The sequence below is a fragment of the Apodemus sylvaticus genome, chromosome 14, assembly GCF_947179515.1.
Source record: "Apodemus sylvaticus chromosome 14, mApoSyl1.1, whole genome shotgun sequence".
NCBI classification, from domain to species: domain Eukaryota; kingdom Metazoa; phylum Chordata; class Mammalia; order Rodentia; family Muridae; genus Apodemus; species Apodemus sylvaticus.
The window spans coordinates 44,516,921-44,543,559 of record NC_067485.1 but is presented as its reverse complement, the minus strand read 5'-3'; the positions used below and the strand labels follow the sequence as shown (position 1 = coordinate 44,543,559).

Below are 26,639 nucleotides of genomic sequence, written 5' to 3'. Positions count from 1 at the left end.
AGCTACGCGTTCCTATGCCTCATTTGAATATGGACTCATTAAATACACCGGGCCGGTGGCTTCCGCGGTAGAGTTCCAGATCTCCAGTGTCACACAATGCCTGAGCCAGCGAAGTCCGCTCCCGCCCCGAAGAAAGGCTCCAAGAAGGCCGTCACCAAGGCGCAGAAGAAGGACGGCAAGAAGCGCAAGCGCAGCCGCAAGGAGAGCTACTCGGTGTACGTGTACAAGGTGCTGAAGCAAGTGCACCCCGACACGGGCATCTCCTCCAAGGCCATGGGCATCATGAACTCGTTCGTGAACGACATCTTCGAGCGCATCGCTGGTGAGGCGTCGCGCCTGGCGCATTACAACAAGCGCTCGACCATCACGTCCCGGGAGATCCAGACGGCCGTGCGCCTGCTGCTGCCCGGGGAGCTGGCCAAGCACGCCGTGTCCGAGGGCACCAAGGCCGTCACCAAGTACACCAGCTCCAAGTGAGTTCATCTAACTCACTCCTGACCCAAAGGCTCTTTTCAGAGCCACCCACAATTTTAAAGAGATCTGTTGCACGTCTGCTGCCAGCTTGAATTTGTCCACAGCTACGTTGTTATGTGAATGCTGGGATACAAGGGTAGTAAGTTTGCACACGGGCACTTAATTAGGATGGCGTGAGAATGGTGGGCAGAGTTACTGGTTTTCAGGTTTGTCTTCTCAACCTTTCTTGGTAGGTATGTTACCACCACACCATCCAACAATAGTAGTCTACTTATTCTGACCATAATGTGAACAGGAAGCTAAACGAATTTTCAGGTGTCAGGATTCATGTAACTCATGACTACTGCTAGGGTCTGGAGTGTCTTGGCCCCTGATTCGGTAATGCTTTGGATAGCACGACAACGTGAGGAAGATGTTGGCAATTGCTGAAGAATGTGTATTGGATACTTGGAAGGGCCACTGATAGTCTTCATAAGTTACGCTTTGTCTATTTCCCGGCAAACCTTACTCCTTGAAAGTGAAAGAGATAAAGTCTCAATAATTAACATAACTTTTGTCAATCAGCACATTCCTAAAGAGAAATTCCGCTAAATAACTGCTCAGTGCCCTAGGTTAAGTCCAATGTAGCCCAAAATCTTGTAGCTCAATGTCTGGGTATCACAAAAAGAGAGGAGAGCTGAAAGGAATTGTTGGCCCCAGGGAAGAGTGGTCAGAGCTGCATTCTTCCATTTCGGAGATTAGTTGAGAAGATATGTCTCCATCTTGTGGCCATTTAGGATAACACAGCTGGGGTTTTTAGCTAGGGTCTAAGAGCATATATGAGTCTGTTCCCAGCAGTCTCCAAGGTCCCATTTCCCTTACCTACTTGGGGAGGGAATATTTATAGGTCGTTTAGATTTTTCAAATTCTATACTAAATTCTAGTCAGATTCTTCCAGATTAGGCACAATCTCGGTTAAAAAAAGACACGAACAAGCAATGACGTACTATCTATGACCTCAAGGCAATATCCTTACACCCAATGACCCTAACACCTTCAAATGACTTCTTGGGGAAATTCAACCAAAGCTGCCAAAAGATGGAGTCGGTCTGTCAACCTGTCCATCTTTGAGTTCAGGGCTCCTGTCTTTCAGGTGGACAACTTATGCTAGGCCATCTTCCTCACCCTGTTTCATCTTCCCCCAGGCGTGCCCCAGAGGTCACACAGGTCATCATGAAGCTCAGCTCTTGTCATCTTTAAAATGTTTTCACTGGACTCATGGATGTCCAGCATGTTTATTTTTGACATTCTGCAAAAAGCTATGTTTATTAGTTTTGCATGTGCCCGTATACAATATGTAAAGACAAACATCGGGCTTCTTTTATCCCGCCTTATGTATTCAAACGACTGAGGTTAAAGCTGTTCCTAATGTGGTCCTACCTGTTGCTTTCTTTTCTCACTAGCTTCTTAGACGAGCTTTTCTATTTATGAGTAATGTGACCAAAATATGTTAGTAGTTTATGAGTGCACCAGGTACCTGATTCGAGAAGGAACCCTAAACCATGGCTGGTACATCTTCTCTGAAGAGACGCCTGATTCCTCTCTGAGAGGAAGGACAGGCATGTGTGGTGTCTGTGTGTGGGACCCCTGTGGCATGGACACTCTTTTGTAATTGGGGCTTCCACTCTGTCTGGAAGGACTTCTGAGATCTGACTCATCTTAAGAACAGAGCCTTCTTTGACATCTTGTCATCTACACACCCCACTGATACCACAGTTTTTACCCCGGGATCTGGGACTTGGCATGCTGTTCTTCTCTTGTTCATTTGCTTACTAGCTCCACGTATGGACTCTCTACACTAGAAGTTCAATACCTTGGGAGTTGGATTTAGTGGATGGCGTATTTTGAAATGGGGGTAGAACATTTTGATCACTTAAGTTTTCTAGGTTCTAGAGCAGTGTCTGGCACTGTGTATTTGTGTTTTGTGTCAACTTAACAACTTAACACAAGCTAGAGTCGATCGGAGAGGAGGGAGTCTCCATTGAGAATCTGCTTCCATAAGATTGTGCTGTAGGCAAGCCTGTAGGGAGGACTCAGCCCATTGTGGGTGGGGCCACGCCTCGGCTGGTGGTCCTGGGGTCTATAAGAAAGCAGGCTGAGCAAGTCAGTAAGCAGCACCCATCCATGGCCTCTGCATCAGCTCCTGCCTCCAGGATCCATCCCTGTTTGGCTTTCTATTCTGATTTCCTTCAATGATGGATTATAATGTGGAAGTGTAAGCCAAATAAAACCTTTCCTCCCCAACTTGCTTTACCATAGTAATAACAACCCCAACTAAGGCAATATAATCAGGATAAAATTAACGAAGTAATTATTCTTTACTGTTGCCAAAAAAAAAAAAAACAAAAAAAACAAAAAAAAAAAAAAAAAAAAACGAGCCCCTAAAGATCTTATTCCATTTGAGGGCTTCTAGTTCAATATCAAGTTTTCCCACTTGACAAAAACACAGTGAGCTTCAATTTTGCAGAGATGCAGAGATGCAGATTTCTTTATTTTTCTAAATGTTTTCCATTAATGGTTACTGGCAATTACAGAACCTTATTTTCTTTTAATATACTAAAAAAAGGTAGTTATAAATCTTGTATCTCTCTGTGGCTGGAACTTAGAACTTTTAAAAGATATTTAAACATACTTATTATAGACAGAGACAGGACCTTACCGTGCGGCCCTGGCTGGCCTGGAACTCACAGAGCTCTTCCTACCTCTGCTTCTGGGATTAGAGGCACACCACACCATGCCTGGGTATTTTTTCTGGGATTAGAGGCACACCACACCATGCCTGGGTATTTTTTTCTGGGATTAGAGGCACACCACACCATGCCTGGGTATTTTTTTTTATCATGTTAATTATCCGTGTTCATGCATATGGGTTTGTGTATGTGAATGCAGGTACGTGTGGAGTCTAAAGGAAGATGTCAGATCTGGAGTTACAGATTGTTGTGAGAAGCTCAGTGTAGGAGCTGGGAACTGGATTCAGGTCGTCTGCAAGATCAGAAGTTCTCTTAACTGCTGAGTTATCGATCTGTCCCCAGAATTTATGATTCTACTTAAGGAAGACTGCCATACACATGACTTTAAGAAAACATTGTTTCCTTATTCTGAGTACAGTTTCTGGATTTCAATTTCTCCTGGAAGAGAAACACTGGCAGTCAGGCACAGGGAGGCTGGGGCCTGCCTGGGTATGATAGCTAGTTCAAGGCAACCACGGGGGACTAAATGATGCTTTGTCTTAAGATAACAGAAGGGCTTGGAGTTTGCTTAATTTTTGAGCGTTTACTGAGCATATGTAAGGTTGAATTAGTAGTGCAACTGGTGGGAGGTAGGAGGGTGACCGCGATAGTTTATAAGGACTTATCCATATGGCTAACAGGTGCTTACATAGACTCAATACTGGAGGACAGTGCTGTGACACTACCCTGTCCTTACCCAGGGTTGGGTGGAAGAATAGCTGTTTTCTTTCTGGGTTGGGACCACTATACTGGACGGATGGACTTTCAGGCCTGAAAGCTAGAAAAGGTTAGTTTTGCTTGTCTTTTGCCTTATCTGTTGTCGTTTTCTTTCTTCTGTTCTGATGTCTTTCTATCTTTAGAACTTGCATTTGAGTTGCCCAGTCGTCTCTATCATATAGGGTAAGCACCGTGTCCAGCTGACTTCTTATTTTAACCACTTTTAGCCATTATGGTCTGAAATATGCCTCTTTGGTCTTCTCTCTGAAAGACTTCAATGCAGTTACTGGCACAATCTCTTCAGCAGTATGTGTCGGGGTCAATAAGATGTCGGTCATATTGTTTTACTTAACCCAATCTATTTTTTTTTTTTTTTTGCAAAACACAAATCATTCTTCATGTATTTATTTTTATTTTATTGTATGTGCATATGCATGTTCATGCAGGTATACATGTATGTAAGTATACATGTAAGTAGACATGTGTGAGGCCCAGAGGACAACCTTAGGTGTCATTCCTCAGCAAGCCCCATCTTTTTTTTGGTGAGAGGGTCTTTTACTGTTGTGGAACTTGCCAAGTAGGTTTGGCTGTCTGACCAATGAGCCCCGAGGGTCTGCCTGTCTCCAAATGCCCTCACCACCATCCCTACCTTCCTCCTTGCCTTAAAAAAGAAGGTGTTCACAGATGAAGCTGTGTTCTCTCCTCAGGCTAACTGTCTTCATTCCAGAGATGAAGTCGAGACTCAAAAGAAAGAACTTCCCTTTTAAGACCACATTGTTCGTTTTGTGTGCATTCTTTCATTTTGGCGAGTGTTTCTCCCACGTCCTCACCGTCAGCAGCCTGACACATCTTCTCCGCTGTCCCTGTCCTTGCTTCTTTCTTCACTCATACTCTCAGTCATGATGGCAGTGCTCTGAAGAGCTGCTGTGTCACATCCGTGACAGAGGCTGATGGAATGAAAGGTCCCAGCATTCCGAGCCCTAGAGAGAGTTTTAGAATTTTGATCTTTACCACTTAAGCCTTCCTGTAACAGTGAAAGAAATCAACTGCAGAGTTTACCTCGTTTGTGTAACTCTGCTGAAGTCCTTCAGAGGAGCTTCTGCCCTCCTGACTGGGATTTCAAATTATCGCTCCTCGCCACACGCCCTTTCCCAGCTGAATATTGTCATCCAGTCCTTTCCTCCCTGGATGAATGTTTCCGCCCAATGAGTAAATTCTCCTTCTCTGTCAGAGAAGTCTCTGCTGTGTCTGTGGCCTCTACCCTCTGAGGCTCTTTCAGTTCTTCCTTTGAAGCCCATTTGTTCCCTTTGATCTTATCTCTAGGCTCCCACAGCAACACAGGAATAAGCGTCTTTGATTCACTCATCGCCTTCCTGGACACAGAATCTAAGCACAAGGTTGAATTGAGCATTCAAACTTCAGGGTTTGCTGTTTTTTCCTGAGAACGCTGAAAAGAGCAGGATCGTCGATGCTGGGGGAAAACAGACAAGCCATAACTTTTAGTCATGGCAGCTTCCTGACTCAGGCCTTCACAATGCCTTGCGCCAAGAATTGTGATCTGAAGACACCAGGAGAGAAGGGTGGTGGCACCCGGTTCCTCTTGGACGCCCCACGACTCACTGTGTTCTTCTTCTCACTTCTGCTTCTGCAGTGGCAGCCAGCTATGACCCTGTGCTGAGGCCAGGGCGGAAGCAACAGAGATGAGTGCCACTTGTACCCACACCAGATGCTCAGAGTCCATCACTGACTAAAAAGCTCCTTTTACTGTGAAAGGATGACAACAACCTGGGGTATAATTATGAAAAGAATCAAACCGTGGAAATGACATTGGCAGTAAGAGCAAAACATGAAAGAACTCCATCATTTGTCTCAACCACTTTAAGCACAGCAGAATATTTGATTTTTTTCCCCCGAGACAGGGTTTCTATGTGTAGCCTTGGCTGTCCTGGAACTCACTCTGTAGACCAGGCTGGCCTCGAACTCAGAAATCTGTCTGCCTCAACCTCCCAAGTACTGGGATTAAAGGCACCACCACCACCACCGCTGCCCAGCAGTGTATTTGATTTTGAAAAGATCCTTTGGTATTAGAAACTCCAATAGTGTCTTTGTACAGATTTATGCAGGATTTATGCAGATTTAAGAGGATTTATGCAGGATACAGAGGGCAGTGAATTAATTGCCCAAGGCACCACATGGTTACAGGATTTCTTATCTTTGTGTATGTTCCTGTTGCGTTTTTTCTTTTCTCTTTTCTTTTCTTTTCTTTTCTTCTCTTCTTCTCTTCTCTTCTCTTCTCTTCTCTTTTCTTTTCTTTTGTATTCTTTTCTCTTTTAGAACTGTTCTCATGTAATCCATGTTGGCCTCTAACGTGCTAAGTAACTGATGGTAGCGTTGAGTTTTTCCTCCGAGCACTTGGGTTCCCATCCTGGCTGTCTGGGAGAAAGAGTTTCAAGCCATTTAAGTAGTTAAACTCTTAACTACTCTTCCTGTTACCCTCGGTTTCATGTTTCACCCAACTGTATTTAACAACCAAGATTTTTGGGAGGACCTGAATTCAATTAAATATTCACTACTTTCTGGAGACTGTTTGTTTGCTTGTTTGTTTATTTGTTTTATAAGAAGACATATCAAACACTTGGACAAATTAGAAGTATGTGGGAACACACATTCTAGTTCCACTAAGACAGGCTCTCTTGCTGTCCTAGCAGCCGATCTGAGGTACCGGAACAGGGACAACACTGCCAAACATTGTAGGAAATAAGTCATCTGTCTTCTGTCTCAAACTCCTGTGTCATGGCAAGTTTCCCGGGTTGAAGGAGGCGACTGGTAATTTGAGTGGTGATGCTAATCTTAGTCTTAAGGTGTTGTTTTTTTTTATTTGTCTTACAATATTCAATATTTCATTTAGAACATAAAACACAACAAAGAAATATTAATATGCACATATTTGAAGTGTTTGGAACATCAAAAATAATGCTAGAAAACAAATGACAATATTTCTAAAAAATATTTCTATTATGTAAGATTGAAACGGGTTTGTTACAAATCTCTTCACTATTCCAAGGGCCTGAGGATGTACCCCGGTTGTATAGTGATTCCCTAGTTTAAACAAAGCCCTAGGTTCGATTCCCTGCAATTCAGACCCAAGCTGAGGTGGCACACATTTGTGATTCTAGCTTCTGGGAGGTGAAGGTCTGAGAACCAGGCAATCATGGTTACATTTCATTACTTAATGTTTGGGGATAGCCTTGGCTACGTGAGATATTCTATGTAGTCAGAAAAGGTTGTAATACTCCCCTCTCCAGATCACATATTATAATGTCAAAACAATAAATCTTGTAACTCTTGAGGAAACGGAGAATTCTCAGGGGTGAAGACTGCTTCTAGGCTGGCATTGCTTGATTTCATCTTCTGTAACTGGTTTTCAACCAGTGGGTTGCAGCCCCTTTGGGAGTTGAACATCCCTTTGGTAGGGGTAGTCTATTAGATATCCTGCATGTCAGATATCAACATTGCCACTCACAATAGTAAAATTACAGTTATAAAGTAGCAGTAAAAATAATTTTATGGTTAAGGGTCACCACAACATGAAGAATTAGTGGAAAGGGAAACAAACTAAAGACATTTTGAATAAACCTTCCATTATAGATAAGTTCCCAAGCTCTCCCTGGGTAACTGAATCCTGGTTGGAAAGCTAAAACCTAAATTCTAGGCACATCTGCCCTACCAAAGTTGACTAAACCATGGAGAACAGGATAAATGAATCACAAAGAAAATTTCCCAGGGAAGTCCCCTATTCCTAAATCCTGACTGGTGGAAAAATGTAACTGTAACTTTGCACAGATGTGTGTGTGTGTGTGTGTGTGTTTATCACAACATTCTGTAACAATCTGGCTCCAGGAATGGGGTCTGAGGTGGGTGGGAGGCATCTCAGTTCAGCTCCCAAGTCTGTTCTGTCGTCCATCAGTAGCCCCTTGTGTAATCTCACAAGTTGGGATTAGGCAGCACTTCCAAGGAGTAAAATGCACTGGGTATGTCAGCCTTGAGAGGACGGAGTTCACTTGATGGCTAACTCCATGACAGGCTGCAAGTCGGCAGTTTAGGAGACCAGGCCTAAGATTCTGTTTCCCAGAAATGAGAACCTGAATCCTGGAACCTGTGGTCAGCCAACCACAGCCAATCGGTGGACACCCCGTGAATAGGTAGCTAGAATAAGTGTGTAACCACCCTGGTGGGCGGCTCCGGGGCCCTAACCAATTGTAGAATCAGCCAGACCCTTAGAGACAAAGCTGATGATCAAGGGAAAAGGGGACAAACCCTCCCTAGAATTCCCACAACTGACAAAAAAGCCTGGCCTTTGAGTCCACCAGGGGTTTCCGTTCTCAGATGGGGAGACACACTGCATGCAGGAACTTTTTTTTCTTTGTTTCTTTGTTTCTTTGTTTCTTTGTCTCTTTGTTTCTTTCTTTGTTTCTTTGTTTCTTTCTTTTTAAAATTTTTTTATTTTTTTGGTTTTGTGAGACAGGGTTTCTCTGTGTAGCCCTGGCTGTCCTGGAACTCACTGTGTAGACCAAGCTGGCCTAGAATTCAGAAATCTACCTGCCTCTGCCTCCCAAGTCCTGGGATTAAAGGCATGCGCTGAATAAACGATCTTTGCTCTTGCATACTATTTGAGTCTGGGGTGTCATTCTTTGGAGAATCATGGACCCTTACAGCCTGTTACTTCCTAAGTTAGGTCATGAGTGAAAGTGATTTTTGTCCCGCTCTCTGTGTCTTTGAGCTTGCTTGCTCTTATGAAACAAGCTACCACATTGTAAACTGCCCGCGTGGAACTCAGATGACCTTCAGTGGCCTCCATACCACAGCTGTGTAGAAGATCTAACTTCCTGTCAAAAAACTAGGTCAGCAGTCACGACAAAGCCAATCCTGCACTCCAGCCGTTACTAATACTTCTGCAGGTGTCCCAAGTGCAGCTCTGTGAGGGAAGTTGAGATGGTGAGGAACCAGCTAGATTACCTACCCTGGTTTTAGCATTCTGGGCCTCAGAAATTGGAAGATAATAAATATTTTAAACAGTGAGGGTTTAGTTATATAAATTATGGAGATGGGTCAGCATTGATGTTAAGATTGATTAATTGGTGATAAGAAACTGTAAAGAGCTGGGTGGTGGCGCCAGCCTTTGATGTTAGCACTAGGAGGCAGAGCAGGCAGATCTCTGAGGTGGGGTCAGCCTGGTCTATAGAGTTCCCGGGCTACACAGTGAAACCCTGTCTCAAAAACCAACCAACCAACCAAACAACAACAACAAAAAAAATCAAACAAGTCAAAACCAAACTGAAGAAATGCTAAATGCTTAAGTTGGGTTGGTGGCCAGCTTTGAGGAGGCTCTCGATGCCTTTGCGATAGCTATGCAGGTGCTTGCTGTGAGATTGCTTAATCTTTGTTTGTGAGCTGTCTGGCCTGTGGGATGTTTTAAAATCAAATCTTAAAAAGAAAGTCTGCTGTGTGTGATTGCACTCACCTTTAAGCTGGAGGCAGAGGCAGGCACAAGGCCGAGTTGGTCTACCTCAGTGAGTTCCAGGACTGCAGGGCCTATGTAGAAAGATCCAGGTTCAAAAAACAGCAAACAAACAAACAAACAAACAAACAAAAACAACAACAACAAAATCTCTCAAAATTAAGTGTAAGCCTATTTTGTAAAACAGGAATTTCATAAATGTAAAGAAATAGAAGTTGTTCAGAGATAATTAAACGACTATTTCATATTAGCATAAATTTCAGTGTATTTTTAAAAGTTTATGATTATTTAATAGTTTTGCAGTTAGTAGTTTTATAAAACGATATATATTTTTTGAAAATTTCATACAAGCACACACTGTGTTTTGATCCCCCCTCCCCCATCTAAATCTCCTCAGAAATGCTCCATACATGCGCCTTCTTCCATCTTCATGATTTTTTTTTTTAAATTATTTATTTACCCTTTGAACTAATTCTCTATATACTCGTGGTTGTGGGACATCCCCTGGGGAATGGGCAATCTAGTGGCCACGCCCATCCAAAACCACGTGACTCTCGCCAGCAGTCAGTCATCAGCTGGGGCTGCAGCCTCTGCAGTCTCCTCCCCATCCGTGCTGGTATTTTTAAATCCCTTGATCCTGTGCAGGTAACCACAGCTGCTGAGCATCTGTGCGGTGGCCTCTAGAGGACCGTGTTTCACAGCCGTCCCTCGCCCACCTCTATTCTTACCTGCTTTTTGATTGTTCTAACAAGATGTTTCCTCAGCCTGGAGTAAGGGGAGTTAGTAAACCTAAAGACTGCCAAACTGATAGTAAATGAAAGCATAATTAGAAAATGGAATTTGCAAGATTCTAGCCATTCTTAGTAGATCCAAAATACATATGCTGGTTCTCGTGTGTGTGTGTGTGTGTGTGTGTGCGCGCGCGCGCTCGTGTCCGTGAGCATGAGCGTGTATGTGCGCCCGCGCTCTGACCTTTGATTTTTCAGTGCTCATGATAGTGTTGATTTCTAAAAGAGGGATTAGTATATACATATGAATAAAAATGCCAAAATGAAGTGAAGAACGGACTTCAGCTTCTTCTGGATCTCCTTTCTTCCCCTTCTTTCTCTTCTCTCTATTCTCACCTTGGTTTTTTAGTTTTTCTTACAGTGGCCAGGAAGGACTTCACCGGGAGAAACTGCATTAAATCAATCAAACCAGACACCCACACCCTAGCAACAGGCTGCACTAAGCCAAAAACAGAGTTTAGTAAGATTTAATATGCTGGAACCAAGCCAATAGTCTAAGCAGATGAGAGTCATAGTTACACTTAAATCTCTAGACTTGAATTTACAACTGCATATAGATCTTCGTTTTTAAATAAAAGACCTACACCGACGAGGATGGGATTCGAACCCACGCGTGCAGAGCACAATGGATTAGCAGTCCATCGCCTTAACCACTCGGCCACCTCGTCAGAGCACGACAAGAGTGCCACGTGGCTCGGTCAGATTTTTAAGGTGCCTGGCCACACTGTAGTGACACGGGGCAGTCGTGGGGTTTGTGCGTAGAGGAGACCTAGAAAGGAAGAACCCCAACAACAACAAAAGGAACCAGGATGCGCGTGCTTTCGCAGGATTCAGAAAAGTAGTCATCTGGAAGGGAATATCCGGAAGAAGCATCTCGGGCGGTCGCTACCAGTAGAGGTCGGATGCTGTGGTTGAGCGACAGACGGTGGTGGGCGTGGCAAGGGTGGGCGTGACAGAGGTGGCCCAGGCCTCGGTGTCCCGCAGCGCCCTCTGGAGCCATGACCGGTGCGGGTTTGCATCCTATCGCCGAAAGTGGTCACTGGATCGGAATCGACAGCACTCAGGATCCGCTTTATTTTCTGCTTACTAGGACTTGATCCCTGGGGTCTTCTCCCAGGCCCTCGGCACTAGAGGGACCTTTCTGGCTTGTCTAGCCCGCATTTGATTTTCCAAGGAACGTGGTGCTGGAGAAAGCATGGACACACACATGCACCCACGCGTGAAAAGAGGAACAGGCAGAGGAGGGAGACAAAAGGAGAGGGAAGATGATTCTGGAAAGGAAAAAGATAAATATTACTATTTCAGATGTTTTTGTTTGCGATAGGAAACGACTATTGAATGGAACGGGTCAGAAAGACTTCTCACTGGGTCCTGGCAAATCTGTCACTGCTGAACATCAGGGGAGGGGGAGCGGGGCAACAGGTGCCTAACTGTGTTCAGTCAGGATTCTTTTCCTTAAGGGTGCACTAACATCTTTGCGTTTGCTTTTGTGAATTCAAGAGTCACAAAGGATAGTTATTTTCTTTTTCCTTGAAGAGCCTTTGCGTCGTGACAGTCCTGCCTCATCCCAGCAGCTTCCCACGGTCTTGCTGTCTGGGCTCAGTCTTATTGTTTTGTTTTGCGCCAAGAAGAACCTACTCTCTACTCTCGTCCAACAAGTAATTTTCTTCGTGGAACATTCTTGACCTTTCTCCCTTTATCTTAGCCGGATCCTTTTCTTTACTTTGCTTATCACTTTAAATGTAAATTTTAAAATTCCGAACAAAGTTAATTGCACGTTCTACGTTTCAGTTGCTTCAAAATACGTGTAAGTGGTCTTATTTTCCTTTAGTAGTTGCAAAGATTTTCACTATTTGGAGTTAAATGAATTTCTTAATTTATAGATAGGGTCTTTCTGGCCTGCAACTTGTGATCCTCCTGTCTCAGTCAGTCTAGAGTTGGGATTACAGGCATGTACCCCTGTCGTTTGCTACCGTTTCTGTTTGTCAGTGTGTGCGAGGCTGCACTTATGTTTGCGTGCACGAGGAGACCAGAGGACAACTTCAACGTTGTGTCTTAGAAACAAAGTCCACCTTAGTTTTACAGCCGGGATTTCTCTGGGGCTTGGAGCTTGCTGCAGTGACCTCCAGGTCCGCCTGTCTCTTCCTCCCCTGCACTGGGGTTACAGGCACATGTTGTATGCTTGACAAAACCAAAACAAAGCAACAAAGCAACAAAACAACAACAACCCAAGACAAGGGCTCTGGGCTCTACTCAGGTCCTGCTGCTTAAGGCAAGCACTTTACTAATGGAGCCGTCTTGCCAGCCGACGATCCCCACCACAGTTTTTGTGGTTATTCACTGAGCTGCTTGCTACCTGCGCCTTCTTCCACTGAGACCGGATGCAGAAGCTGGGATCTATGAGACGTTAAGGGGCTGGACTCCCCACAACCCGTGGATCTCTGCCTTGTTTTTGTTTTGTTTTGTTTTTGTGATCTTCTCATTTGCTGTAATAAGAAGCTTCTTAGATGAAGTGTTCTTTACCTGCACTGACCAGTGCGTATACAGATAAGATCATTCATTCATTCACTTTACATCTCAATTGCAGCCCCCAGTCCCACCCTCCCAAGCCCCTCCTCCCATCATCCCTCCCGTTAAGCCCCCTTGGGTACTGGAAAGTCAAATTGCAGCAGCACTGAGCGCCTCCTCTTCCACTGAGACCCCACCAGGCAGATCAGGTAGGGGAAGGGGATCCAATGGGCGGCAATGGAGTCCCCTGCTCTGATTGTTAGGGAGGATACGATTTTTAATGTAGTGACAGGTTATGTCGGTCTAACAGAGTGGTGCTAGTGGATTCTTTTCTAAGGTCCACAACCTCAGTATTCCCTGGGAAGCTGGCTCCGTATACAGCACCAGCCATGATTTCTCTCCTGTTGACTGGGACTTAATTCCAATTAGGTAGCTGTTGGTGGCCACCGAGTGTGTCATTTATTGCACCTTTATGCACATTGTAGCTAGTTTTATGTCAACGTGGGGTAGAGTCATCAGAAAGGAGGGAACCTCAATTGAGAAAATGCCTTGGTGAGATCCAGCTGTAGGACATTTTCTTAATTAATGATTGATGAGAGAGGGCTGGGCCCATTGTGGGCGGTGCCTCCACGTTCCTGCCCTGCGGTTCTGTCCTCATGCTTTTGTGATGAACAATTATGCAGAACTGTGAGTGAAATAAATCTTTTCCTCCACAAGTTGCTTCTGATCACGGTGTTTCATCACAGCAGTAGTAACCCTAAATAAGGCACTAAGTGGAATCTGGTGGTGGTCACTTCTCAGGGAAGAGGAACAGACATTGCAGTTTCTAAAGAGGATGGGCCGAGCAGCTTTGCAAACGCAGAGGCCAGCAGTTTAGCTATGTTGCTTTAGGTTAGAGTTCTTGTGGCTGTTTTCTTATTCCTATGTAGCCTAATATTTTCTAAGTAAGCTTCTTAGGAATTTCATCCTACTCCTCTTCTGAGTAAAAACTTGCTGATATTTTTCTCCTTATCACAAATTGCAGATACTTAACATGTGTCTAAGTTCTAAAATAGACTTCTTTTCTCACACTTCTTTACACATCACAATGCCTCAGATATATGGTAATGGCAAAACCTTCCTTGTGCAGGTCAGGTATGGACTTGGCAAAGCTGTTCTTCTGGTCTGTGAAGGAATGTTGACAGCATGTGCAAGTTTGAGTATTTACAGATGATTGACTCCTGTGTGCAAAACCTAGCAACTACTGCAGGTTTCTCTTCCTGGATGTTTATAACTGCAGACTAGCCACAGAAACTTCTTACTTCCTACAGAGTCTAGCTAGCCCTCCCTCCTGCACCATACATAAAAATATGTTTAGGTTTCAGGTTGCTGTATAGTTTGGGCTACTCAATAGAGTGCTCACAACCTACCTAATCCCAGCTATTCTGTCTGTGAGTCTGTGTGTCTGTCTTTCATCCCATTGATGCCCTCAGTCAGGTTTCCAGGACCAAGGTGTGCAGGAGGTGACAGAGTGACAGAAGAGAGTGTCAGATAACCTAGAACTGGAGCTACAGATATTTGTGAGGCTAGGAATCAAATTCAGGTCCTCTGAAAGATCAGCCTCTGTTTTAAGCTACTGAACCATCTCTCCAGGCTTTGATATTAAACCTTAATAAAATACATGGTTTACGAATATATTCTTCTGACCACTAGAATATGTTGATTTTTTCATTTTCTTTCTTTTTATTATATTTATATATTTGTTGATAGAATGTCTTGCTAGATAACTTAGGCTGGCCTCAAACTTGAGACCTTTTTATCCTAGCCTCCAAAGATACAAGTGTATATTACCAAGCCCAGCTGTTTTTAAATATGAATACAAAATAGAATGGCTAACTCAAATCATTAATGAAGGCATTATCTCACTACATTACATTTTTTTTCTGAAGTAGGAACACTTAAAATCTACTAAGCAATTGTCAATAATGCAGTGAGTTTATGGGGCTAGAACAATGGCTTAGGGGTTAAGAAAATTTACTGCGTTTCCATGAAACCCGCGGTCAGCTTTTAAAGCACATGTAGCAGCTCTCAATGATCTGTAACTTCAGTTCCAGGGGATCCAGTGCCGTTTCCTGACTTCTGTGTGTAGCAGACATGAACATGGGTCACATACAATCATGCCAGTAAAACAACCATGCACATAAACTATGTATGTAGTACATTGTTATTAACGATAGTGATCATAGCCACTGTGTTGCTTAGTTATGTCTTGAGAACATTCCTCTTGTCTGATAATTTCCCCTCGTTTTTGAGGTTGAACTCAGAGCCTTATGGATTCTAAGCAAGTACTATTCCTCTGACCTTGGACCAGTATCTCCTAACACCTGTGACTCTCCAGTCTTCCTGGTTCTTCACATTGCTCTAAATGCCAGGATTATTATTGTTTCTTCATCTCCTCACTGCCCTCCTCCTCTCCCTCCTCCTCTCCCTCCTCCTCTCCCTTCTCCTCTCCCTCCTCCTCTCCCTCCTCCTCTCCCTCCTCCTCTTTTTCCCTCCTCTTCTACCTTGTCTTCCTTCTGCTTCTACTCTTTCTCCTCCCCTCCTCCTCCTCCTCCTCCTCCTCATCTTCCTCCTCTTCCACTTACTCCTCCTTATGCTATTAAGAGCTGTTTTAATTTCTCTCATGGATTGGTTGCTTTGCCTTTTTATTCATGTTATAAATTCTCTCCTTTTTTGTGTTTACTTTTTATCTATTTGCTTATCTGTCTCAGCTTTTTATTTCAGCATGCGAAATAGTTGGCTTCCATTATGACATTTTAATACCTGCTAGGTTTTGGTTGATTCTCTCCCATCTCCTCCTTTCCTATAGCCCCTCACTTCCAATTCTCATCTAAACCCTTAGGATTTCTTTTTTTTTATGTCTGAATAATATTTCATTCAGCTTATGTATGACCGTTTATTTAATGATCCATGACAGACACTTAGGTTGAATCCATGTGAACAGTGAATGTTTTTGTGATTAAAGGTAGGAGTACAATGTCTCTCATGTTCTGATTTTCTTTCCCATCCTGGTGGGATTGTTGGATCATAAAGAAGACTACACTATCTTAAATGTAGTCAGTACTCTTAGATATGGTACATAGCTATAAAACCACACCCAAATGTTTACAGCAAGTCAAAACCCTTCTATTCTCTCCAGCTACCTCCTCAACAGAGCACGGGAATCCCCTCTCCTGAAAGACCTACCCTGGCTCTTCCCCACCTCTTACCAGGTAGACATACTATTCTGTCAATAGGAGCACTGACAGCGTCATTCCTGCATCTCTCAGATCTTCAACACAGTCATCAAAATACATTTGAGCCAGGTATAGTGACATATACCTCAAATCACAGCAGTTGGAAAGTAAGGAGCAAGAAGATCAGGAGTTTAAGGCCAGCCTCTGTCTTAGAGCAAGCTTGAGGCCAACATCGGTTACATGAGACCATGTCTTAAAAATGAAAAAAAAAATTCAATAGCCAAATGTTTATTTTTATTTATGTGTTTGTGTTTGTGTAACTGAGTGCAGGAAGAAGACCCATGAAGACCGGAGGTGCCGATCCTACTGGACCTGGAGGTACAAGCAGCTGTGAGTACTTGAAGGACTGGGAATCAAGCATGGGTCCATTCAAGAGCAGTATGTGCTCTTTACAGCTGACCTCTCTCTGCGGCGTCCTCATGATTTTTGAAAATAAAGTCAGAGAGGTAAAATGAATAACTTATTAAACTTTTGTTTACCTAGTTTTCCTCAAACATAATTCTTACAGATTTTTATAATTGCAAATGGAGAGAAAATTTAATTGATAACTTTACTACATTCTTTTAACATTTTATTAAATTAAAATGCCCTTCAGTATCATTCCATATCAACACATTTTGAGCTCATCTGTTACTTCATAAATACAATACAAAAATCTGTAAATATTTTAATATTCAAAAACTGTTTGTAACCTCATGGGCAGAAAATTGGGATCTTGCGAGTAGAGTTTGAGGAAAATAATAGAAATGGTATATATCTGTAGAGTATTTTTTACATCATAGTTTGTTTCTCCTCTATAAAAGACATCCTTGATCTATACGAGGGAACAGATTTTCTTTTCTATCTAAAAAATTCCATTTTTTTCTTGATTTACAGGACACCTTGTACCTTAAGTGATATCTGTGGGAGAAGATAAAAAGTATTTGAAGTTACAAAACAGATGTATTCCCCTGATTTACATAATAAGAAAATTAAATTACATGTTCAAATATATATCTATTCTATGTATCTCAGCACGTATTGAAATGAATTGAAAAGTTCACCAGTCTGAATAGCTCTGTGCATTTTCTGTTTATTTTGTTCACATTTCTGTCAGCCAGTTTCTCAAATCTGCATCTTCCTTAGCCTCTCCCCATCTTGCATACCTAGTATACAATTATTAAAAATAAATGTGTCAAGGATGGTAGCTCAGGACCATTTCTAAATAGATCTGATGCCTTCTTCTGGCATCTAAGTGTGCATATAGACAGAGCACACACACATATAATTATATATATATTATACACACATATATAAAATTAATGAATAAATTAGAAAAAGGAAATGGTGGTTTACATCTGTAATCTCCAGAACTTCAAGAGTGAGGCAGGAGGATTAACTGTGATCTCATTACCAGCCTGGACTACACAGTGAGTTTCAAGTCAGCCATGATCACATAACAAGACCTTGATTAAATCCTACCCCAAGAAAATCCTAGAACACTCTAAAAGCAAAATAAAATTCAATACAAATCAAAACAATCCCATCTTAACCATATCAACATTAGCATCTTTCAAAGCCAGAGACCTTTCTTCTTCTGCAATGTCTTTTATTTTGTTACTATGTGATTTTTCTTTTATAAGGAATATAGTAAGACCTGTTTTATGTCCTGTCTCTATTTATTAGATCCTTGGTCCTCATATTTTTATACTCCAGAGGTGTCCTTTTGAAACTCAAACTATTCTGTTATTTTTACTGCTTACAAAGTTCCAGAGGGCTAGCTTATTCTGTAACACCAAAACCACCCACACAGGGCTTCACTCTTGGTGCAGCTGATAACATTGAACTAAAGACTCCGGGAGTGAGCTTATGATCTGAACAAATCAGGTACATTGGTTGGATGCAGCTCAACTGTGTGCTGGAGCAACCATAGAATGCTGTCAAGAAGGGTTCAGGAGAGGGCTGGCTTCTGATGGAATGACCTCACAGCTTCTGAGAGAACATGGAATAGATCTGGATGAACTGCTGTTGATCAAGAAGAGAAGGAAGTCTTCCCAGGTGTTATGTGATGCTATAGAGTAAATGCAGTTTATAAGTTCAGAATCTCTAGTAATGCCTACTCAGTGCATTGGGGCTCTAACCTCAGGACAATGTTAACCCTCACACCAGTTATGGTACTGCAGCTGCTGTGTCACCATTGTCATGGCCCCTAGATTTACCCAAGTCTGTTCTTGCAGCCTGTTACTACAGCAAGGGTGCTTCAATTTCTGTCAGTCCCAAATGATCTTCCTTCCTTCCTTCCTTCCTTCCTTCCTTCCTTCCTTCCTTCCTTCCTTCCTTCCTTCCTTCCTTCCTTTCTTTTTTAGTAATAGTATGTCTTTCAAAATTTTAATCAATGTTTAATGATAACACATTTGTGGAGTGCATTGTGATCCCTCACATTGTTTACTGATCAAATTAGAGTAATCCCTGCCACCCAGTCTTGGGTGAGGGTGATCATCTAATGGTACCACTGTCATTACTGCTTTAATCTTCTTGTAGGTCTCCAGGCTCCTCTCTTCATGCTCTTGACACAAGGTGTCCAGTTATCGTGGAGGCCCACTGTCTGCTGTGCTGGGACACTAGGTCTTACTTTCCTATGACTGTCTTGGGAGATGGCTGACTTCCCTCTACTTACAGCCATCCCCCAGCCTTCAGCTTTCAGAGCTCTGTGTTGGAGTTTGCACACGTTTAGGCATGGACAGGATTTTAGACTCTCACAGTTAAATACTCCAACCTCAGCACTCACCTGTAGGATATATGTGAAACTGCACAGGAGCATGCCGAGTTCTTTGCTTATGTAACAAAACTATGGAAATGATCCTTGAATGAATAGTCTTTAAGATTTATTTATTTATTTATATGAATACACTGTAGCTGTCTTCAGACACACCAGAAAGAGGTTATCAGATCCCATTACAGATGGTTGTGAGCCACCATGTGGTTGCCTGGAATTGAACTCAGGATCTTTGGAAGAGCAGTCAGTGCTCTTAACTGCTGAGTCATCTCTCCAGCCTGAAGGAATAGTCTTGAATTTAATTAACAGAAGGATGTTAAGTCAAGAAAGGAATAGCAGCCAGATTTTGTGTCTCCAGTCCTCTCTTACCCTTCACTAAATTTCAAAGCCTGAAATCAGAAGGGAACCTGCTTTGTAGACACAGAAAAATAATGTCCTATTTAGGCCCATGATGGTTCAAGGTCTTCCAAAGTGATTGTTTTCTTCTTTGTCCATTAAATAGCAGCTGGGATCCCTAAACCCAATGGAACATGTGTAAAAGACTAATCTTGTCCTATAACAGCAGTGTTGGGGTTTTGTCTAAGCTCCACCCTACACCTACCTGGCAATAGCCAGGTATGCCCCGCCCCAGAGATCTGGCCCACTATAAGAGGGGCTACTTGCTCCGCCTCTCTCTCTTTGCTCTCCACTCTCCCACACTCTCTCACCTCTCTGCCCCTGGGGCTCTTCCCCCCCCTCCACATGGTCATGGCCGGCCTCCACTCTCTCTCACTCTCTCTCTCTCTCTCTCTCTCTCTCTCTCTTTCTTTCTCTTCCCCCTTTCCTTCCCGCCCACTACCCCTTCCCCTTCTTAAATAAAGCCCACGTGGAGCTATCTGGTCTAGCGTGTCTCATTGCGGTTCACGGTTCCACCGCGTCCCGCGGCATGGTGTCCGGGGTGCACACATGTGAGCACGGTGAGCAGCAGCAGCCACAACGCAGGGAGCAGACAGGACATTCGAGTGAGCACAGAAATCAACGCAGGAACCAACACTCACGCAGCAACCAACAAACAGTAGCTATGAGAATATTATTGATTGATTTATTGGTGGAGGTAGTGAATTTACACAAGGAGCCAACTTACCAGGTGAATTTGGGACAACTATGTACTAGAAAATGATGTGCCCCTTGCTTAATACTGAGTTTTTTTTAACTGCTATATTATGCCCTATGTGCAGTTAAGAATGTGAAATGGCACAGAATCCTAGGCATGCCACAGGGTTGTTTGTTGTGAAGAAGGAGGTTGACAATCAAGAAAGGTTTCTATAACCGAATCTGGTGGCAGATCACAGTTCTGAATGCCATTCTCTGGTGTGTTGAACCAAGGCTCTTTGGATTTGTTTCAGGGTTAGTGCAGACTAGGTGAGCTAGGTGAGGAGGAAGATGTATCTTAGGTATCTTGTCCTGTTAGAAACTCAGGACATGCCCAGAGAAGCACAAAGACATATCCGTATTGTAGCTAGCTGTTCCCCATAATACTACCATTGGGATAGTTGTTAAGGTCTGAGAATGTTCTGTTGAGTGAACAGTAGTCTGGTAATTAATATTTAATTTTCTGACTTTTGCAGCTGTATTGTGGTTGAGGAAGGGGATACTTAATTTTCAGGAGGTTTAGTAAAGAGTTTAGAAGAAATGAGTGAGTGCCTCTGCGGTCTGATGAGTGTGCGACAGTCCATGGATGTGCTCAGAGCCATGTTAGACCAGAGGGCACTCAGGGCCTGTTAAAGAATCTGAAGAAGCTAAGAGGAGAAAACATTGAAGACTTTCTTCAGAGAAAAGTTTGCTGGTGAGATCAGAATCCCTAAGATATCAGAAGATGTGTGGGGCCCATAAAAAAAACTGAAAGAAAGACAGAGGCTATGTATCTCTCCATATTCTGTTGCTGATGCTTGCATCTATGACTCCTGACTTCTTTCCTAGGTTTTCTATGTCCAGAGTTGTTTCCCTTTGTGATTTCTTTATTGTTTCTGCTTTCATTTTTAGATCCTGGATGGTTTTGTTCAATTCCTTCACCTGTTGGTTGTGTTTTCCTATATTTCTTTAAGGGAGTTATTTATGTCCTCTTTGAAGTCCTCTATCAGCATCATGAGCTGTGATTTTAAATCCAAATCTTGCTTTTCTGCTGTGTTGGGGTATCCAGGACTTGCTGTTGTGGGAGAACTGGGTTCAGATGATGCCATGTTGCCTTGGATTCTGTTGGTAATGTTCTTGCATTTGCCTTTTGCCACCTGGTTATATTTGGTATTAGTTTGTCTCGCTGTCTCTGGCTGGAGCTTGTCCCTTCTGTGGGCTTGCAAGTCTGTCTTAACACCCCTGGGAGACCAGCTCTCCTCTGACACAGAGGGCTGTGGCTCACCCCAGCTCCTGTGTGCAGGTGGAGCCCAGAAGTACCCTGTCACAGCTGCTCTGCCACTCTTCTGCGCCCTGTGTTCCTGGTTGCACTAGCCTTGGACAGTCACTGGAGAGAAAATGGCAATCTCATCTCCAAATCTGGGAGTAAAAGCACCCCCTAGAGACCAGTCCTCCCCTGGCAGGACCAGTGCAGATGGCTGTGGAGTAGGCCAGCTCCTGGGTGCAGATGGAGCATGGAAGGACCCTGTCCCAGTTGCTCTGCCACTTCAGTGCTCAATAGGGAGTCTTAATATGTGTTTGTGACTCAAATTCTTCCCTCTGAAAGATCAGCAAATGGTTTTAACCACTGAGACATCTCTTCAGTCTCAAACATTTAGTAGAATATTTCATTCATATAATTATGTTTAGTCTGGCTTTAGATCAGTCATATTTGAACCTGATGTATTTATTTTTTACTGTGCTTTTTTATATGTAATCATAGACATGTTATTGTGGATAGGGAAATATTTGTTCTTTTATTCTTTTTTATATTGATTAGAATGCTTATTAGAGCAATCTGGAACAGAAAAAAAAGGTCAATGTAAACATCTGACTCCAGTTTTATATTTAGAGGAGTTTCATATGTCAGGATGGAATATAACCTCAGTTTTACTGTAGTTATTTCATATTAAACTGTGAAAATCTCCACTTGAATTTCCAGTTTTATTCTCTTAATGGCTAGCCATAGGAAACTATTCAAGTATATATGTTCAGTGTCCTAAGTCATTGGGGGAAATGCAAATCAAAATGACCCTGAAATTCCATCATACACTGAACAGAATGGCTAAGATAGAAAACTCAGTTATAGTACATGCTGGCCACGATGTGGGGCAAGAGGAACACTCCTCCATTGCTGGGGGAAGTGCAAACTTGTATAACCACTTTGAAAATCAATTTGGTGTTTTCTAAGAAAACTGGGAATAGCTCTGCCTCAAGACCCAGCTATACCACTCCTGGGAATATACACAAAAGATGTCCCACTACTCCACAGGAAAGCTTGCTGGACTATGTTCAGAGCAGTTTTATTTGTAATAGCTGAAACTTGAAAACACCTAGATATCCCTCAACTGAAGAATGATAAAGAAATAGTGGTACATCTACACAATGGAATAGTATTCAACTATTAAAAACAAAGACACCATAGATTTTGCAGGCAAATGGACAGAATATCATCCTGAGTGAGGTAACCCAGAGCCAGAAATACATGTATGGTAGTATGTACTCACTTATAAGTGAGCATTGACCATAAAGTGCAGGACAACCATACTACAATCCACAGGCCCCAAGAAACTGGGTAATTAGGGGTCCCAAGGGAGGATACATGAATCTCACTCAGAAAGGTAAGTAAATAGGCAGATGGAGAGAAGGAACTGGGCAGGAGAGTAGGTGAGGAGAAGACATCAGGTGTGGGGAGAGGCCTGGGAGTAAGATTGGATATCAGTTAGGGGTAGGGGCGGGGGACATATCTTTGGTGAATAGGTGGAGGTCTGGGACTGGAGAGACTGAAGAGAATACGAGGACTCTATGGGGGACCCTTGCTCAGATTCCTACCAAACAGGAATATAGAGACTGAAGTGGCTACCTCCTCTGGCCAGGCAGGACCTCCAGAGGAGGGAGCAGAACATCAATCCACCCACAAAATCTTCAAGCCAAAATTTATCTTGGCTACAAGATGTGCAGGGATAAAGATGGAGCAGAGACCGAGGGAAAAACCAACCAATGACTGCCCCAACTTGAGACCCATCCCATGTGAGAAAGCCACTGTTAATGATAGACTGCAATGATTACAGACAGGAGCCTAGCATAACTGTCTACTGAGAGCCTCGCCCAACAGTAGATGGAGGCAGAGGCAGAGACCTACAACCAAACATCATGCAGAGCCCTGGGATTCTTGTAGAAGAGTAAGGGATAGAAGTAAACAAGGTGGATGGGTCAAGGATGCCACAAGAAGACCCATAGAGTCAACTTATCTGGCACCATGTGGGCTCGCAGAGCCTGGGCCACCAACCAAGGAGCATGCTGGAGCTGGACATAGACTCCCTACACATTTGTAGCAAATGTTCAGCTTGGTCTTGATGTGGGTCTCCTAACAAGTGGAGTGGGGCTCTCCCAGTCTCAGTGCTCTGCCATTGGATCCTCTCCCCCTACCTGGACTGCCTGATTCTGCCTCAGTGGGAGAGGATGTTCCTAGTCATGCTGGGACCAGATGACCTGGGCTGGAGGGGCAGCCAAGGAGGGGGGGAGGGGTCCCTTATATCAAGGAAAAGGGGGGATGGAGGAGGGATTTGTAAGGATGGGCCTGGAGGGAGAGGAGGGAGGGGCTGATTGGGATTTTAATCCACTTCAGTAATGAGACACAGTGTAACATGCTAGACTGTCAAGGTGCAGACCGGGGGTTCATATTTACTAACACATAATTCGTAACTGTTGTGTATGCTTTCTTGACTGTTGTTTGCTAGTGGTTTTTGTTGTGCAATGATTTCTTTTTCAGATCTTTGACTGTGTCTTGCCTTTAGCAAATAAGGTTTGAGGTATTCTCTTTTTCATGCTAAGGTGACACGTTGTATAGTGTTGGCCTTTTTCCTGAATAAATATTTGGAAGCTTTAACAACAAAATTCTCTTGGGTGCAGAATTTATTTTCATATCTTGAATGCAGTAACGCTTGTGTATAAGTATTAAACTTATTCAATAGAAAAAAAGCTTCCTTTCTAAAAATGCTCTTTGTTTTGTATTTTGTTTCTTACCATGCTGTGTGGATCTCACCATGTATACCAAGCTGGCTTTGAACTCACAGACATCCATCTGTCCCTTCCTGAAGACTGCTGGGATTAAAACCGTGCACCATCATACCAACCAGAGTTTAAGATTTTTATGGTTCTTCTTTCAACAATTTTGGTAAAGTATGGTCTTCTTCCAAATGATTCATCTGTCTGTGTGGGGCAACTGGACCAGGGAGAACAGGCCTGCAACAAGAGCGAGGTTAAGAAGCCTCTAAAATTCCTGAAAATTTTATCTTGAGACCAGTAGGAGTAAGGATCACTCCCTCTCTATTCTAGGTTTAAGCAACCATTGGTAGGGGTTTCCAAGGAGAGTGTACATTATTGTTTGGGGGTTGAAGTGCTGGGAATGCGTTATTTGTATAAGGGGGGATCCCAGGTGCTTAAATCTGGAATTTGGCCAGGAGGCTATGGTACTGCCTTAAGAAGGACAGGTGTCGGAGTCAGATGACTACACACTCCTGAATAAAAAGAGAGCTGCTGTTTTACTGGAATATTGATTAAGGGAGCTGTTTCATTGAGTATCATCTAGAAGAGCAGTTTCACTTCCCCACCCATAAAGAGGAGCTGCAACTCTGAAAACCATCTCCAGGAAGGCCCTTTTCTGTTCTCCTCTCCCCCTCCTGCACCAACTCTCACTCGATGGGACAGGGACCCTGCAAACCCACCTCCCTGGACGAGCTTCATTCCTTTCATGATGGCTGGCTAGCAATAGTGCTGGGGCGTCCCAAGGGTAAAGGAATATGTGTGGTCTACATTTTAAATTTTATCTTGCATGCCCTATTTTCTGTCAGTTCATCTCCAGGAATATTTCTGGATGTGTTGTCTTGGTTAACGTTTCTATTGCTGTGATAAAATATCATGACCAAAATCAACTTGGGGAGGAAAAGGTTTATTTTGTTTACATTTCCAGCAAATAACAGCGCATCACCAAGGGAAGTCTAGGCAGGATTTAAGGCAGAGCTGACAGAGAGGCCGTGGAAGAGTGCTGCTTGCAGGCTTCCTCTTCACGACTTGCTCAGTCTGGGTATGACGCTCAGGATCATCAGCCTTAGAGAGGCTCCCACACCAGTCATCAGTTCAGAAAGTGCAGCACAGACAAATGGGGGGGGTATTTACTCAATTGAGGTTACATCTTCAAAATGATTCTAGTGTTTATCAAGTTGACATAAAGACTACCAGCACATGTAGGCTATGGTAATGTAAATATTTTTATCCAATACATTATTCATTCAAGTTATCAGATCAATTTGAATCCTGCAAAAATAAATGAGCTTCTGCATGACATTTCCATACTTTCTGTTTCTCCACCTCTGTCATTCTGTCCCTCCCGTCCAATTTTTGCTGGTTTTCTTCTTCTACCACCTAACCTCATTCACTTTCATGCCACATGTTCTATTAGCCTCTTATTTTCTCCCTCTCTTAAGACCTCTTCTTCCCTTCTCATGGCCCTGTCTCTAATTTCATGACCCCCATAGATATACAAATACAAAAATTACAATATAGGATTCATGTATGAGAGAAAATATGCTTGTCCTTCCAAATGTGGATTACTTTGCTTATCACTTACTTTCTTGCAAATGTCATTTTATTTTTTTTTTATGTCTGAATGAAACCCCACTGTGTACATATGCATTGTCTTTATACCTTCATCTGCTGTGGGGCATTTTGCCTGATTCAATTTCTTGTGTATAATTTCTCCTTGCTTCTTTGCATTTCTTCAGGCCCCAATTCAGTTCATGTTACCACATACATATTTTCTCCTTTAGAAATCTGAAATTCACACTATTTTTCATTACCAGCTATGCGGCACTTGTATTCCTTGCTTTTTAGATATGGAACTATCTTCTGGAAATTGATGTCTGTGAATACAGAGGGAACTTCACATTGTCTAAAGTTGTGTGCCAATCCACTATCTGATGCTCCCTATGTTGTTCAATATCACTTCCTACCAAGAGACCTTTGTGTTTCCACTGACTTGGAATGATCCTTAATTTGGGCTTGGGTCTGGGTTATTCTGAGATCTGTCAGTCTGACCATGAATAAATTTCAACAAGGAGGAGGCATTTATTCATATACCAGCACCAGGTCTGTCCAGGACCCTGATACATTAATGAATGCACCTGTAAAACAAGCAATTGTATTTACAGAAGCAGAAAGAGAAGTTTTTTTTTTTTAAATTAACTCTTAGCAGCCATTACCACTTGGAAGTCTAACTTTTCTTTACAGTTCTCTTATGAACAAAGATTATAAAGTTTTAAACATAAAGTTATCTATAAATGTAATATTAGCCATCATGTAAGTATCATCTTATTTTTAGGATGCCCTGACTAGCTTGCAACTTCCTGGTATGTAAAACATGCTAGCTTTGAAAGTTTTGACTTCACTGAAATCTGACTGACCCACGAATGCTGGAATTAAAGACATAGATCACCACCCCAGAACGTTTTTGTTGCTTTTGTTCTAAGTAAGTGTAGGTGTGGGATGCCTTGTTTCCCTCCATGTGTACTGCAAGAGGTCCTGGTTGTTCCTTAATCTTCCCTCTGGCCTTTGTTAAGATCACAGTTTGTGGTATCTAGTGGTCCTTTTTATTTGTTCTCACAGCACTTTGTTCAAATTTCTTAGCCT

General features: G+C 42.9%; 1 protein-coding gene and 1 non-coding gene across 5 annotated transcripts; one reads left to right on the top strand and one right to left on the bottom strand.

Moving 5' to 3' along the window:
• The first annotated feature begins 74 nt into the window (after nucleotides 1-74).
• LOC127665100 (histone H2B type 1-C/E/F/G/I-like) lies at nucleotides 75-16,986 on the top strand. 4 transcript variants are annotated; one of them, XM_052157501.1, is made up of 3 exons: nucleotides 75-473; nucleotides 16,319-16,378; nucleotides 16,925-16,986. In XM_052157501.1, the coding sequence occupies exons 1-3, from the start codon at nucleotides 97-99 to the stop codon at nucleotides 16,962-16,964; spliced, it is 477 nt and encodes a 158-aa protein (XP_052013461.1). In that variant the 5' UTR covers nucleotides 75-96; the 3' UTR covers nucleotides 16,965-16,986. The 4 variants fall into 4 exon arrangements, with proteins under 4 accessions (XP_052013461.1, XP_052013462.1, XP_052013464.1 ...); XM_052157502.1 differs by lacking the exons at nucleotides 16,319-16,378; nucleotides 16,925-16,986 and adding an exon at nucleotides 1,659-1,728 and having other exon boundaries at nucleotides 76-473; XM_052157504.1 differs by lacking the exons at nucleotides 16,319-16,378; nucleotides 16,925-16,986 and adding an exon at nucleotides 5,611-6,213 and having other exon boundaries at nucleotides 77-473.
• On the bottom strand, nucleotides 10,852-10,933 carry Trnas-gcu (transfer RNA serine (anticodon GCU)). Its single transcript has one exon. It is a non-coding gene; the product is annotated as a tRNA-Ser (tRNA).
• Nucleotides 16,987-26,639: the final 9,653 nt, after the last annotated feature.

Excerpts from the sequence above, each read along its gene's own strand:
- LOC127665100 (XM_052157501.1), top strand. The coding sequence starts at position 97 with ATGCCTGAGCCAGCGAAGTCCGCTCCCGCCCCGAAGAAAGGCTCCAAG. Across the intron at positions 474-16,318 it reads ACCAAGTACACCAGCTCCAA|GAAGAAGACCCATGAAGACC; the intron begins GTGAGTTCATCT and ends AACTGAGTGCAG. Across the intron at positions 16,379-16,924 it reads ACCTGGAGGTACAAGCAGCT|GACACCTTGTACCTTAAGTG; the intron begins GTGAGTACTTGA and ends CTTGATTTACAG.